At 59.1% G+C, this 14409-nt stretch overlaps 7 protein-coding genes across 7 annotated transcripts; 4 read left to right on the top strand and 3 right to left on the bottom strand.

The window, feature by feature from the left end:
• The first annotated feature begins 529 nt into the window (after positions 1-529).
• Positions 530-2377, top strand: QBC33DRAFT_532433 (uncharacterized protein). Its single transcript, XM_060427378.1, has 2 exons — positions 530-881; positions 940-2377. The coding sequence occupies exons 1-2, from the start codon at positions 536-538 to the stop codon at positions 1971-1973; spliced, it is 1380 nt and encodes a 459-aa protein (XP_060285366.1). The 5' UTR covers positions 530-535; the 3' UTR covers positions 1974-2377.
• Positions 2378-2573: 196 nt separating this feature from the next.
• Positions 2574-3800, top strand: QBC33DRAFT_532430 (translationally controlled tumor protein). The gene is made up of 5 exons (XM_060427377.1): positions 2574-2677; positions 2778-2892; positions 2983-3120; positions 3202-3367; positions 3439-3800. The coding sequence occupies exons 1-5, from the start codon at positions 2663-2665 to the stop codon at positions 3521-3523; spliced, it is 519 nt and encodes a 172-aa protein (XP_060285365.1). The 5' UTR covers positions 2574-2662; the 3' UTR covers positions 3524-3800.
• QBC33DRAFT_568113 (uncharacterized protein) lies at positions 3474-5209 on the bottom strand. Its single transcript, XM_060430505.1, has 3 exons — positions 5003-5209; positions 4898-4924; positions 3474-4828 (listed from the first exon to the last, which is right to left on the bottom strand). The coding sequence occupies exons 1-3, from the start codon at positions 5075-5077 to the stop codon at positions 3923-3925; spliced, it is 1008 nt and encodes a 335-aa protein (XP_060285364.1). The 5' UTR covers positions 5078-5209; the 3' UTR covers positions 3474-3922.
• A 180-nt stretch (positions 5210-5389) lies between these two features.
• Positions 5390-6713, top strand: QBC33DRAFT_605486 (Mis12 protein-domain-containing protein; the record flags this gene model as incomplete). Its single annotated transcript, XM_060432280.1, has 2 exons — positions 5390-5452; positions 5539-6713. The coding sequence occupies 2 exons, from the start codon at positions 5390-5392 to the stop codon at positions 6607-6609; spliced, it is 1134 nt and encodes a 377-aa protein (XP_060285363.1). The 3' UTR covers positions 6610-6713.
• QBC33DRAFT_532423 (uncharacterized protein) lies at positions 6320-9569 on the bottom strand. Its single transcript, XM_060427376.1, has one exon. The coding sequence runs from the start codon at positions 9404-9406 to the stop codon at positions 6818-6820; it is 2589 nt and encodes an 862-aa protein (XP_060285362.1). The 5' UTR covers positions 9407-9569; the 3' UTR covers positions 6320-6817.
• Positions 9570-9649: 80 nt separating this feature from the next.
• QBC33DRAFT_532422 (histidine phosphatase superfamily) lies at positions 9650-11654 on the top strand. The gene is made up of 2 exons (XM_060427375.1): positions 9650-11240; positions 11289-11654. The coding sequence occupies exons 1-2, from the start codon at positions 9822-9824 to the stop codon at positions 11403-11405; spliced, it is 1536 nt and encodes a 511-aa protein (XP_060285361.1). The 5' UTR covers positions 9650-9821; the 3' UTR covers positions 11406-11654.
• Positions 11655-12178: 524 nt separating this feature from the next.
• On the bottom strand, positions 12179-12862 carry QBC33DRAFT_557201 (uncharacterized protein; the record flags this gene model as incomplete). The annotated part of the gene is made up of 1 exon (XM_060429787.1): positions 12179-12862. One exon carries the CDS (start codon positions 12860-12862, stop codon positions 12179-12181), a length of 684 nt encoding a protein of 227 aa, XP_060285360.1.
• Between the last annotated feature and the right edge of the window lie 1547 nt (positions 12863-14409).

The raw sequence follows: 14409 nt of genomic DNA, 5'->3' as shown, positions 1-14409 counted from the left end.
GGAGGGCGAGGGTCAGGGAAGGGAGACGACAGCAACGGGGATGACCAAAGTGGGAAGAAGAAAGGCAACAACAAGGACATAAGCGACGATAAGAGCAACAATGGCAACAATGGCAACAATGGCAATGGTGGCAACGGTGGCAACGGTGGTAACGGTGGCAGCAATGGCAACAATGGCAGCAATGGCAGCAGTGGCAGCAATGGCAGCAATGGTAACAATGGCAGTAAGGGCAGTAAGGGCAGTAACAACATACCACCATTTCCACCACCGCCACCGCCGCCACCACCGCCCCCAAAAATCACGACCATTCCGCCGCCGCCTCCAGCCGACGTTACCACTTCGTCGCCACCTCCAGCAGACGCGGCATCTCCGCCCCCGCCTCCAGAAGAAACAACAGCGTCGCCATTGCTACCTGATTCAGTGGAGGCTGCGGCGAGCATTGCGGATCCTAGCACGGTAGTCCTTGTGTCTACTGTGACATCAGTACCATCAGCCGGCGTAAGCATACTCATATTACCTTTTGATAAGACAATGAATGAATATGTTGCTAACCCCTCCCCTTCAGGATCCCGGTACACTAACATCCTTCATTCCTCTGACGACTACGGACCTCCCGGATCCGATCTCAACCCAGCCGCGAAAAGGGGTTAATGACCAACAATCCGACCTTCCTTTTGATTTCATCACTTCCACGCTATCAACACCGTCGGCCACCAAGGCCACTGCCCTAGCAGACTCGGCTCAAACTTCGGCGGCAGCAGCAGCAAATAATAGTGGAGGCAATAGTAATAATAACACCAAAGCCGGGGCCAGCGACGGAGGTAGCAATGATCGCCTTGATCGGACAACGGAGCATGTTCTCATATCTGCCGCGTCCATTGGTAAGCCTTCAAACCCCGGAAAACGTAATCGGATCGAGAGACTCACAAGACCGTATAGGCACTTTCATCTTGACTTGTTTCGTCGTCTGGTTTGTCTGGCACATGATGAAAAAGTCTAAGGCCAAGAAGGAGGGCAAGAGCAGCGGCAGTGGCAGCAGTGGCAGCAGAAGCAGTGGCCCTAGTAAACGCCGTTGGCCGGGCCTAACCTTTCCAAGTCGCCTTACTGCCAAACTCCCCTTCCTCAGGAATCGAGGGGAGTGGCAGGATCTGGATGGTTCTCAAGTTGCCGACATTCCACCCCCAGATTTCAAAGGGGCCGGCATGGCGAGTGGCCAGCGGGCGAACGAATACTACGGCCAGGAGAAGGCGTACCGGCAGCCATCGATGGACCAGGCACTACGGCTTCCCAGCATGCACCTAAATGGGCCAACCATTCTGGATACCCAGTTCGTCAACAGCGTCCCTATGGCTGACTCGAACAGCCCATCGCAATCCCACCAAGCTGCCCCATCTTTCAGCTCTACCGACGCGGCCCAATTCGGTGGTGGGCCACTATTGGTGAGGGACCCGAATGGGACAGTGCGGTCCTATATGCCCGTTGTCGTCTACGACCAGCCCGAGCTCTCACGGCAGCCATCCGAGGCATTCGATCCGGCACGACGGCAGACGAACCGCGCTTCTGAACTCTCGTCCTTGTCGTCCGGATTTGGCGACGGCGACATGATTGTCCCAGCCCAGATGATCAAACCTCCGCCACCAGCCAGTACGAACCTGCGTCAATCGACCAACCTAGTCGGCCGGCTGTCGTGGGCATCCCAGAGCCGGCGAGACACGGTGTATACGCAGTCAAGCGAGGACCAACCACCGCGATTCCGGACTGTCGACTCATGGGTGAACCAACAAACCGGCCGCATCAAGCGGGTTCAGCAGAGAGAGCGGGACCAGCAGGATGCCCCTCCGGTGCCCACGCTTCCTGGCCAGCCAGGCGTCCCGGGCATTCATAACCCGCCAGCGGAAGTGTCCTTCAATATGATGATGCCGGATGACGAGGTGCCGAGGCGGGTAGAGGACACGATGGCGATGAGGTCATAATATTCCACGCTCATACATCGCAGTGGGCGAGGGCCGCCTCGAGCTACGTTCCATTTGGCCGTGCCCTCCCTCTCCCTCCCCGCTCCCGTTCCGCTCCCGTTCTAGGTGCGGTCCAGGGGTAGGGGGTAGGGGGCGTGGGGGGATACGGAGACAATCCCGTACTCTTTTTCTTGAAATTTTCCATATCTGTACATACATCTCTCTAACTGTCTATACCCCTTGAACTTGCTATCCCCTCCAAGCCTGGCGCTTGGGACGGTAACTCGGGAGACGTTTCATGATCTTCCGTTTTCTGGTCTCGTTTCACCGGACCCTCATAAACTTTGGTGGTTCCCTTAACTGGGTCTATCGCAACCTAGATAGAGTAGTTGTTGGCAAAACAAACGCGACAATAAAAAAACAAATACTTTTTTCTATTCAAACCTTGCCGCGTTGAACAAGGATACTTATATTTAGGCTCTCTTCGCTGAACAAACTCGGGATTCCCCGAAGTTCAGAACATAAAAAGCCTAATCCAAAATGGGACTAGTTCCAACTGCCCCGCCAAACTCCTTGGCCCCTCCCACTTTTCTTTTCCTCATTTTCGCATCCTCCTTCTCTAGATCGTGTCGAGGTTCTTCTTCCCAGTTCATTTCAATCCGTATTCTCCAGACGAATCTGCGTTGATCAAATTCCTCCAATCCGCCAAAATGATTATCTTTAAGGTAGGCGCTCCTTCCCAGCCGACGGAACCTCCGCCACCCTCCCCTAGCAGGGGTTGAAATCCTTGGGGGTTTATGGCTAACCCCTCCTTCCATCGCATAGGACGTCTTCAACGGCGACGAGATCCTTTCGGACTCCTACGACCTTGAGGAGTCTCACGGCGGTCTCTTCTGGGAGGCTAACTGCTCCATGATCACCGTGGGCGCCGTTCAAGTCGGTTAGTTGCGAAGTGGAACGACCGCCTGCAATCGCGGCGCAGAAGTGGGGTGGAGAAAGATGGGCTCTAACCGCAGAAATTTGAACCTAGACACTGGCGCCAATGCCTCTGCTGAGGAGGCCGATGAGGAGGCCGAGGACACTGACCGCAAGGTCATCGACATTGTCGAGTCTTTCCGCCTCGACGAGACCTTCTACGACAAGAAGAGCCTGAAGACATACCTCAACGGTGCGTGCCCCACCCTGCCCGCCCACTTTCTTTTTCTTCCTGCATGCATGCGCTGACCAGTTGACATTGGCTCGTTCTCAGGGTACCTCAAGAGCCTCAAGAAGCATCTCTCGGAAGCCGGCAAGTCCGACGAGGAGGTCAAGACCTTCCTCAAGTCCGCGCTGGATTTCTACACGAACAACGTCCTCAACAAGATGGACGACTGGCAGTTCTTCAAGGGCGAGACTGACTACGAGAGCACGGGAACGTGAGTTAGCCCTTGAAGGGAGAGTCGCCCCTTGACCACAGTGCGAAAGCTAATCACGTATTAAAAAACAGGCTCGTCCTCCTCAACTACCGCGAGGACGGCGTCACCCCTTACGTCCTTGTCCTCAAGGCCGGCCTCAAGGAGGAGAAGGTTTGAGTGCCCACTTGGCAGATAGAAAACACACTTGGGAGTTGGATCAGCAAAAAGCAAAAAAGGAACACTCGTGCTTGTTGTCGTCCGCACTCGCTGTCTCTCAGATCTATTGATAGAAACCCGAAGGACCACTATTCGAGCGCTAGTTGGCCTTGCGAGCAAACATGTTTGAGCGATATGACAGCATCGCCAGCTAGAACTCCTCCATCTTCCCATGTTCCTCCTCTTCTGCCCCTGGAATGAAAATGTCTACTTGTAGCACCCCCATCGAAGACAAAACCACGTAATATATGCAACCCCAAATCGCAACCCGATAATGCCCCATGTAGTAAATGGAAATTCGCCAACGGAAGGGCAAGCCTTGAAACCCACCCTGCCCATACCCTCCCCAGAAGACCCTCCCTAGAATCGCGGCTTCGTACCCATGGGCACAGGTGGCGGCAGCGCATCACCCTCGCCCCCTCCTCCATTGCCGCTGCCACTTCCACCCTGCCTCCCCAGACCCAGACCCGCCAGCTCCGGCTTCTTCTTGGGCGGGGGCGGAGGCGGAGCGGGCTTCTTGGTGGTCGCGTTGGCGGCAGAGAGCATGCCCACGACCCTCTCGCCGTGCCGCTGGCGGAACGACTCGGCGGCCGACGCGGCGGCGCGCGCGTCCGAGGCGGACACCGAGGGGGGCTGCTGGTGCTGCGTGGCGGACGCGGCAGAGGCGATCGTCCGCAGCGACTGCCTCTGCGCGGGCGTCGTCCCGGCGCCGATGCCGAGGCCCGGCACGGAGACGCCCGCCGCCGAGAGGCGGCTGAGTGAACCCTGGTTGAGATACCCGTCGCCTGCTGGCGTGGGTTTGCGTGGCGGGGGAGGGGCGAGCGGGGAGGGGGAGGGGGAAGGGGTCGTGCGGGTTGCTTGCGAGGAGGGCGAGGGGGTCGTGCGTGGTGGGAGCCTTGGGGGGAGGCTGGGCGGGCCGGGTCGGGCACCTGTTGTTGGGCCGGGACTCCGAGTTGTTGGGCCGGGGCTCCTTGTTCCTGCGCCGTCTCGCCGGACCGGAGGGGGTGGTAGGTGGGCTGTTGACAGGCCGGTGGTGTCGACGCAGTATGGCTTCGGTGGTGGGGGTGGCTCGTCGGGGTCGGCCTCTTCGTACGGCGGTGCTGGCTGGTGGGTGTAGCTCTGTCGGGCGGGCTGGGATGGGGATGGTCGGGGGGGAGGCGAGGCTATGCCTCCGCTCACTGCGGCGTGCCGAGGGGGGGGGCCGAATGAGGACGGATCCCGTAGTGAGGATAACGGCGCTGGAACATGATCGGGCTTGTTATCGTTCTGGGGGGGGGGGCTCTGGTTAGGAAGGTTCTAGCGAACGGAATGGGGGGTCTCCCTATGGGGGCGTACTTTTTCTCCTCTGCCGACAAGCCCTTTCTTAGCGTGGGATAACCGTTAGCATGCGTAAAGAGTCGTCGTCACTGGGCCTGCCCTGGTCTGGGAATATGAACCTACCACCTGGTTTTTGAGGCTCTCCCCTTTCTTCTCCGGGTGCCACCCGCGTTTGATGATGTCTTTATAGTCAGACATAATACGGACTTAGCCCAGCGACATGTGGGGTATGTGTAATTAAGGAGCACAGGTCAGTTTCAACGCAAGCTGAAGGCACGATATAGCAAGATGTGTTCCTAACTCAGGTTGCGTAACTGTGTTAGTGGCTCGGTGACGTTAGAACAGGGGAGCCGCCCACCTGGCGCCTTGCGATTCAGGCACCAAAAACTACCCCACCATGGCCGGGCTCGTTACACAGCATCTTGCCCGACGCGGAAAGATCCACGACGCGTCTCCTCGAAGAGTTATAACCGGCGAACTACTACCTACCACTCGTACAACAATGCGACGATGGCCACGACTACCAATTCCGATACGGCCCTCTTAACGGAGCATTTTGGCTATCCTCCAGTTGTAAGTCTAGATTTTACCCCGTACCATAGCATATCTACATTTCACATTCTGGCCCGCCCAAGCAGCTGACCCGCGTCCCCGATTAGAGCCTCCTCGACGACATCATCAACAGCGTCAACATCCTCGCCGAGCGGGCTCTCAACAGCGTCGAGCAGGGCCTCCTTTCGCAGCCGCCAGCCAATCTAGGCTTCAAGCCGCAAGCTCAGCCGGCCCCGAAATCCCGGTCCCGCAATAACAACAAGGACGACAGGGACGAAAATGCAGACCCCGCCGCCAACCAGACCCCCGAGGACGCGGCCCGCCACGAGATCGAGAACGGCACCCATCAGCTGGAGACGCTCCTGTGCGCCAGCATCGACCGCAACTTTGACAAATTCGAGCTCTGGGTCATGCAGAACGTCCTCTGCATCCGCCGCAACGAGGACCGCGACTGGATCCGCCTGAGCCACTACAACGGCCTGGACTTTGACGCCGTGGCCCGCCGCCGCGGCCAGGGCCAGGGGCCCACCAAGGACTCCGACTCCCCCTCCGTCGACAACGTCCGCCGCCTGCGCCGGCGCCTGCAGGCCAGCCAGAAGCTGAACGGCCTCCTGCACGCCGAGCGCGCGCGCAACGACGAGCTGCTGCGCGAGCTGCGGTCGCTGGTCGGCACCACCACCACCGGAAAGGCCGACGTCGACGCCGACGCCCCGGCGGCGCCGCACCCGCACCCGCCCCCGCTGGCGTTCCTGCGCGACCAGGGCGCCCTGACCGAGGGCGACGCCGAGACGCCCCTCGCGACCACGGCGGCGTTCACGCTATCGCAGCTGCAGGCGCTGCGGGCGCTGTCGACGGCGCTGAGGAACGTGCTCCCGGACCTGTCCGGCGGTGGGGAGGAGGAGGACGGTGGCGGCGGGGAGGGGGGTTCCGGGGGCGACAGGAACAAGAGCTGGCGGAGGCAGCGGCTCGAGTACGTCGAGACGGCGACGAAGAGGCACCTGGAGAACGTGCGGGGGCTGGAGCTGGGGCGGGGCGGCGAGGTCATCGATGGGGAGTGGCAGGGCGAGGGGCGGAGCGTCGGCAGGGGGGAGGTCGAGGGGCTGGAGAAGGTTGTTGCTATCCTTGGGCCTGGCCCGGGGCACGAGGCCGGGAAGGGGGATGAGATGGATGAGTCATGACACGGGGGGCACACATAACGGAGAGAGAGGTGCCTGTCGTTGGACGCTACTGGTATACGAGTACTTGCGGGGAGTTTGAGGCGTCTTATATGTGGGTGGTTCGTAATGTATTGAATGGCACATGAACTTTGTTGTGATCAATTAACCCCTGAAGGGATTTGGCTATGTATGTACACGAGAAGAAGAAAAGGGCCAAGGTGGGATGCGTTCAAGCCGAGTTAGCCGCCTGGAAGGAGGCGAGATGACACTCCCTTAGCAGGCCGTACTGCTCGGCCCGGTGCCAGAACCTGTGCTTCCAGAACCTCCCGCCGTCGTCGGCCACGTCGGCCTGCTCGAGCTGGTCCCTGAACTTCCACGCCACGTCGACGATGGCCGACGCCGCCTCCATCCGCTGCGCGCGCACCAGGGCGACGAGCAGCTCGTACAGCGTCGAGAGGGTGATGCGCGACCCGGACCGGTCGAGGCGCTCGAACAGCCGCAGCGCGCGGTCGACGTCGCCGACCTGGCAGTAGCCCTTGATGACGCGCTCCCAGAAGACGCGGTCGATGTCCCGGTTCTCCTGCAGGCGGCGGCTCGCGATCAGCGTGGTGACGGCCTGCGGGTCCGGGGGGTCGCGCGAGAAGTAGTGCTCGGCGAGCATGGTGTAGATGTGCGACGTCAGCTCCAGGCCCTTGCCCCAGATGTGGGCCAGCACGGCCTTGACCGACTCGCCGGCCCGGTCGCCCTGCTGCAGGAGCACATGCACCATCTTTGCGTACGTGATCATGTTGGCCTCCACGCCGGCCGCCTCGACGTCGCGCAGCATCGACGTCACCATCTCGACCTGCCTCTCGGGGCTCTGGTCGCCCATGTCGCCCAGCGCGCCCTCGATGAGGATCGTGAAGGTCGCCACGTCGGCCTCGACGCCCTGGTTCTTCATCATGGTGAAGATGTTGGCCACCTCGTCCGACAGGCCCTGCCTGACCATCGGCCGGAGCAGCGTGTTGAACGTGAAGATGTCCGGCTGGATCCCCTGCCTGGCAGCCCACGCCAGGAGGCTCTTGGCCACGGCGACCCTGTCCAGCCGCAGCAGACCGGCCAGGGCGGCGTTGACGGGCTCGATGCTCGGGCGGACGGCGGAGGAGGAGTCCTTCCCCGACGCGGCCCTTTCGTTCCACAGCCTGGCCATCTCGTCGAGGGCCGCCAGTCCCGCCTCGGGCTCACCGAGCTCGATCAGCCCGGCGATCCTGGCCGTCCATATTGGAGTGTCGAGGGCGATCCCGGCCGCGATCAGCTGCTGCCAGACGGCTTTCAGCCCCGCCGGATTCCGGGCCCTCTTACACCCGTCGATCATAGAGTTCCAGGTCTTGAGGGTCGGTACGACCCCGATCTGGACCATGCAGTTCCACACGTCGATGGCTCGCTTGGGCTGTCGCATGCCCATGTAGGCCATGATGAAGTAGTTGAACAACTCCGCGCTGTTGCGGAGACGCCCGGCCCGCTCTGGCGTTGGGGTTGTGGCCTCGCCCCAGAACCCCTTCCACGTCCTGTCCACGGCCTCCAGGCTCCTCGTCTTCAGGGCCTGGCCGAGCTGCCGGTGTATCCCATCCATCGTCTGCGCCCGCGCAGCATGATTGGCCCTGATCTTCTGATCGACGCCTTGCAATTTGGACTGTCCCGCCAGCTGGGGCAGGACGGTCGACCAGCGTGAAGTGACGTACTGTGATAGGTCGGGGTAGTCTTCAAACATTGGGCCGAGCTGGTCCTTCCGGGGAGGCCGTTTCGAGAGTATCATACCCACGGCGTCGACGAAGGGGGCCGTTTCCTGCCTCATCACGCGATCCGTCCTGTTGTAAGGGTCCGAAAACAGTACAAACGTTGCGATGGCGGCATACGTGGCTGTCTGCAGCTGGTTCGGCGCGTACTGCGGAAACAGGGCGGCGATCGACAAGTGCGACTTGCCCTTCTTGCTGTTCCATGAGATCGTCTTCATGTCCAACGAAGGGAGTCTCGGTTCTTGGGCTGCCTTGGCTGCATCGCCGGCTCGCAGGGCGACGATGCGTGGCACGTTGAAGATCTTCCAGTTCCCGATCAGGTCTTGGAGGAGGGTCACCCTCCTTGCCATGGCATTTTCGTAGCTCTCAATAGTTGTATAATCTCCCGGCGCCGTGCTTATTCGGCAAATGTGTTGAAGAAGCCGGGTGGTCATTGTAGCCCAAGCCTTGGGGTCGAGGAGCCCCAGCTCGAGTTGGATCTGGCTGATTCGCGTGACCGATGGGAGGTCTCCGGACTCGAAATCGTTCGGCTTCTCGCTAGCTACCCGAGTCATGAGCCTCTTGCTGACCCGGTCCCTAATCCTGTTCGGCTGGCTGATGGTTGGGTAGATGCGGGATTCGAAGAAGCGGAAACAGGTCGACGTCGGGATGTTCGACTGGGCCAGCATTTCTTCCAGTTTCGCGACGTCCTTGTAGAGTTCCAAGTTCGCAGGAGGCGTGGTAGAAGTCGGGCGGTCCGTTTCTTTCGCCTGTGCATCGAGCACTTTCCTGAATACTGCCAATGGACCGGAGCTCTCCACCTCGTCGATGCCCCGTCTAGCCCTCTGCCGCTCGACCCATGGGGGCTGATGTCGAGCCGGTGCCGGGTTTTTCGACCTTGGCCGTGAAGCTTTGCGGGTGCTATCTGTAGTTTCCGTCCCTCCGGCAGCCTGGGCGGCCGTCCCGAGGTCCCTCGACGCCTGCCATCGTGGTCGAGGAGTCCCCGAGCCTTGGATGAGAAGCTTCGAACGGCAGGCCGAACAGACGACTCCGCGGTGTCTCATGGGCCCTAGATCAGTGCTCGCGACACGTTGGAATCAATCGGACGGCGGCCGGGGAGGAGGGCAATTTCGCAGCTGAGACAGCAGTTCTGTAAACATCAATGGGGAGCTCACTTATTATTAGGATGGACGCGCAAAAATTGGCGCTGTCGTGATCCTAGCGTCTTGCCGGCCGGGGGACGAATAGTGGAGACACCGAGCATAGGTAGGGGTAACGGACCAACACCGGCACCGACGTCGACGTCATGGCTCTAAGGCAGCTTCCCCAGGACGACAATTCTATATCGGAAGCAGCGGTTTCCTCGGTCTTGTTGCCTCACATATTCAATCGCATTGGCATCACTTCTAAACACCAATTGCTTATGCAAAGTAATTTTGGCATGACGGCAAGACACCCGGGAAGTACCAAGAGATCGACATGACGACCCTTCAACCTCGAGCTCCGTACACGGACGAAGAGCTTCGGAAGCTCTATCCGGACGGCTTAGACCTCCAATTGGTTCAGATTCTCCTCCGCCATGGAGAGCGCACGCCAGTTTCTGCGCGGTTCCAGAATCAAGGACTGCCGGCTTTCTGGCCGTATTGTTCCTCGGTGCGCCAGATGAAGTCGGCAGTTCTCGAGGATGCCGAGAAGAAGGCGGCCGGCGAATTTTCCCAATTCAGCATCCTGGAATGGAAGCGACGGCTCGAGACCTTTGGCCAGAATGACGAGCCCATGGTTGCGACCGGGCCTGGGGGCCAATTGGACGATGTCTGCGATATGGGCGCCTTGACCGATGTTGGCCGTGTCTCGACCTATCAGCTTGGTCTACGGTTGAGAAAGCTATACGTGGACCGTCTACACTTCCTCCCGCCCACCATATCGTCAACCAATTCCTTCTATCTCCGGTCCACGCCCATACCCCGTGCCCTTGAATCTCTGCACCAAACCTTCTCGGCGCTCTATCCACCCTCGGCGCGCGAGCCAGGACCCGATGGCATTTTCCCGGCCCCTACCATCCTGACCCGGGCCCCCGGGGACGAGACTTTGTACCCCAATGACAGCAACTGCCGTCGATTTGCTGCGCTGTCCCGTGCCTTCGCCCAGCGCGCTGCCGATCGGTGGAATCTGTCGCCCGAGATGGAACAGCTAAACCAGGTCTTCGGCAAGTTGATGCCACCAGGCAGTCCCAGGGTGGCGGTCGATTCCCGGCCTCGGCTCTCCGGCATCATGGACACCGTCAACGCGACGCTAGCCCACGGCCCAGCGACGAGACTTCCCGAGGAGTTCTACGACACGAAATGCCGCAAGATCATCGAGAAGATCGCCGTCGACGAGTGGTTCAGCGGCTACAAGGAGTCGCGGGAGTACCGCACGCTCGGGGTCGGCAGCCTGATGGGCGATATCGTCGCGAGGATGGTCGGCAGCGTCGAGCGGAGCGGCGCGGACGGGGAGCACGAGACGATGAGGAAGTCCGGGCAGGGCAATGCACACATCAAGCTCGGCCTCAGCGGCTGCCACGACACCACCCTTGCCGGCATCCTGGCGAGCTTGGGCGCCTTCGAGCCCGGAAATTGGCCGCCGTTCACGAGCCACATCGCCGTCGAGATGTTCCGGAAATCGACTCCGCCGCGTGATGGTACTCGAAGCCGGTTGGCAGGCTTACTCCCGAAGGCTGCCGCTCAAAGCCAACCTGATGACATTGGGCGCAGGCCCACTGAGGAGTTGACCCCCGCCGAGATACAGAAACTGGATGGCTACTACGTGCGACTGCGATACAATGATGAGCCAGTGACAATCCCCGGTTGCAAGGCGCCAGGCAATCATCTTGAGGGAGACGAGAGTTTCTGCACATTAGTAAGTTGTTAGAGAGCCGGCCACTTGTCTCTGCTAACGGCTCTCCAGTCTGCCTTTAAAGCCATCGTCGACAAGTACACGCCAAAGAACTGGAAGCAGGAGTGTCAGATGAATGCCAACTTTCCTGCGGTTCCTATCGGACAATTGGAGCCCGCGGGATATTAGCCTGGGCCCTGGAACACCTTCCGCCAATAACCCCTGTCCTTTCAGCTAGAGAATTTTTGAGGTGACGGACCTACATCGTCGTATTTAACAGAGACACGGGAGATAATCACGGGCACTTAGAAGCTTCTCTTCGATCCAAGGCAAGTACCTAGATAGTAATGGCCGAGAGCTGGAATATATATAGTGAATAGCAAGTACAGCCATTTAAAACTACTGTCGACTACAATATGAAGAACCTGATGGAGATTGCTTTACAAAATGGCATGTTGGGGTCTGGGTTCGACTTTCTCCCCCAGTGATCTTCAATCGCAGTCCCCAAATGGGGTCTTCTCCCTCTAGCCGCTTATCCACGACTAGCAACTCCACAACCGACTACGGTCTAGAGCGCCCCAGCTCCCCCGCCTCCCAGTATGCCGCGTTGAGGCCGGAGGTTGGATGAGGGAACTAGTGTCAAGAGAAGATGGCGACATCGATAAACGCATCCCGAGATTACGATGGAGACTGGGAATCGCTCGCCATCCACGCTTATCCTCAGCCCTTTTCGCGAATTGGGAATGCTAGAGACCTTCCCCGAGTCGAGATCCCGGCCGGACCATACCTATGCATTGGTATCACACCCCATCCCACCAACCAGCGTAGCAAGCCAGCCCAGGCCACAACCCAAACATACGCCGTCGTAGCCATCAAGCCAGCCTCCTCAAGCAGGTCATGCCATAGTCGAGCAGCGCCCCAGCACCAACACTCCAAGAAACCAGGAGCAATTTTCATTTGCATTAGACAACAACAACAACCGCCTCAGCCCGCACCCCCCCCTCCCTCTCCCTCGCCTTCCCGCCCCCACCCGCGGCCCTGGCGCGCCGCTTCCTCGCGCGCCGCACCTGGATCTCGACGGCCGCCATCTCGGCGGCCACCGAGGCGAGCCGGGGCACGACGGCCTCGACGGCCTCGACGGACCGAGCCTGGGCCCGCCGCAGCGGCGCCGGAACGGCTAGGAGGCCGAACCAGTGGAGGGGGTCTGTCGGTTTGGGCGTGGGTGCGGGTGAGGGGGGGTCGTCGGCTTGGCTGTCATCCTGGTCCTTTTCCTGGTCTTTTACTTGGTCCTGGTCCTGGTCCGCGTCCGCAGCCGGGACGGGGACGACTTCGAACCTCGGGAAGGAATCCGCGGGGCAGACGGAGCTGGCGTCGTCTTGGTTGGTAGTACTGGTGGTGGTGGTGGTGGTGGTGGCAGCGGTGGTGATGACGAGGGTCCTCAGGCTGCGGGCGCGGCCGTCGTAGAAATCCCGGCCGTACCTGACGCCGCGCTCGGCGGCGAAGTTGGCGCGGGCGATGTCCTGGTACACGCCGGCCTGCAGGTCGGCGAGCGCGGCGCGCAGCCGGGTGTACTCATCCACCAGGCCGAGGTAGCGCTCCAACAGGGTGTCAATCGTGTCGTCGGCGGCGGCAGCGGCGGCGTCCATGGCTTTTATTAAGGGTGAGCTCCTTTTTCGTATTCTTGCTGGCTGGATCTCGGGTTTGGGGATTGGAAGCCCCCTCCAATTTCGATTGAGGTTCGGCGGCTCCGAATGATCGTCCTCATTGCATGCATGGGCTGCAGAACAGGGGTGAAGTGAAGGCGTTTCTGGGATCCACTGCTTAACAATTATACTTTAAATTCCACCAGAAATTGAGGATGAACTAGGTAACTACGATATGTTGAGGAAAATTCCCCGAGCTTATTCCCCCAAAATTCCAGCCCATCTGCTCAACCTGTCTTGAATTTCATGGATTCTTATTATAAGTTAACTGCTTGGTAGCAGTAGGTAGGTTTTCGTCCTATTTACATATCTACTGGTAGTCAAAGAGGCAACCACAGAAACTGCTTCGAGGATCATGATGAGTCTACTCAGTGGCCGCCCCGTGTCCGGGCATGCATGTCCTACGCGTATACCACAGTACTCTGCACGTGGAGGTAGCTTTGCCCAACGGATCAACAATTGAGCATCCAAAAGTGGGGTTTTAGTGAGGCCTTCGACGACTCCCGTTCTGGGAAAGGTGCCCAGTTTCAGACTTCGTTTCGGGGTCCTAGACATTAGACATAATGCCTGGTTGCAATTTTTTGAGTCCACGTCTAGCGGGCGGGTTACCAGATAAAGTACCGTATGCACCCCGGAAGGTGGCAGCAACAAGCAGCGGTACATCGTCGATTTTGCTGACTCGATGATGTGACCATGTTTGCCAACTACGACTTGCGGGATGGATGTGGCATGAGTCCCTTCATATACTATGTAGGTATCTAGATTATCTCGTTGACAGGTTTTCTATGTTTGTCATGCTTTATTCTTGCATCCCTGACTATTATGCTGGCGTGCTATAGTTGGAAGCTTCCATCCTTCCCCGCCCCTCCACGCATCTTTTTTCCGGCTGGGCCTGTTCGGATTCGGAACTTCAAGTAGCCAGCTCTACGCATATCGTCATGCGGAGCGTCATTCTCGGCTCGGTTCTGGCGCTGATGGCGATAGTGCCCTTTCCTTGGAACCAACCTACTGACAGATTCCCTATCTATGGTTGCCTCTTCGGACATGGCGGGAGCCCTGTACGCCTATCTTGCCCTAACATCAAGGTTAGGGAGGTGACTACCTAGCATACATACGAGTACTACGTAGTACGCTATTTACAGATGCGTGGGTGCAGATGCAAGAATAACCACCTACGTGTAACCTGGAGAAGCTTTCGACGAAGCTCGTAGTGGGTACCGGTCTAGGTAGTCAGCGTGTCAGACTGGTCCAACTGTGACTGTAGCCCTTTTTAATCACCGCTGTAGATCCCTGCTGCTGCGTCGAATCAGCAGCCCCATTCACCCTCCTGTGCTCCAGATGAGAGACGTCTTCCCCCCAGCTCTCAATCCCGAACTCCCAACTCAACTCAACTCCCGGCTTGCTGCTCCTCCACTCATCAGCCCTGGCTCGTGAGCTCAGAAGTCGGAAGTCCTACACTAGAACGTTTTGGTAGGTCGTGTTAGTGCCCG

Source organism: Phialemonium atrogriseum (assembly GCF_030411735.1).
Source record: "Phialemonium atrogriseum strain 8032-3 unplaced genomic scaffold QBC33scaffold_7, whole genome shotgun sequence".
Lineage (NCBI taxonomy): Eukaryota > Fungi > Ascomycota > Sordariomycetes > Cephalothecales > Cephalothecaceae > Phialemonium > Phialemonium atrogriseum.
This window is presented reverse-complemented; position numbering and strand designations above follow the sequence as displayed.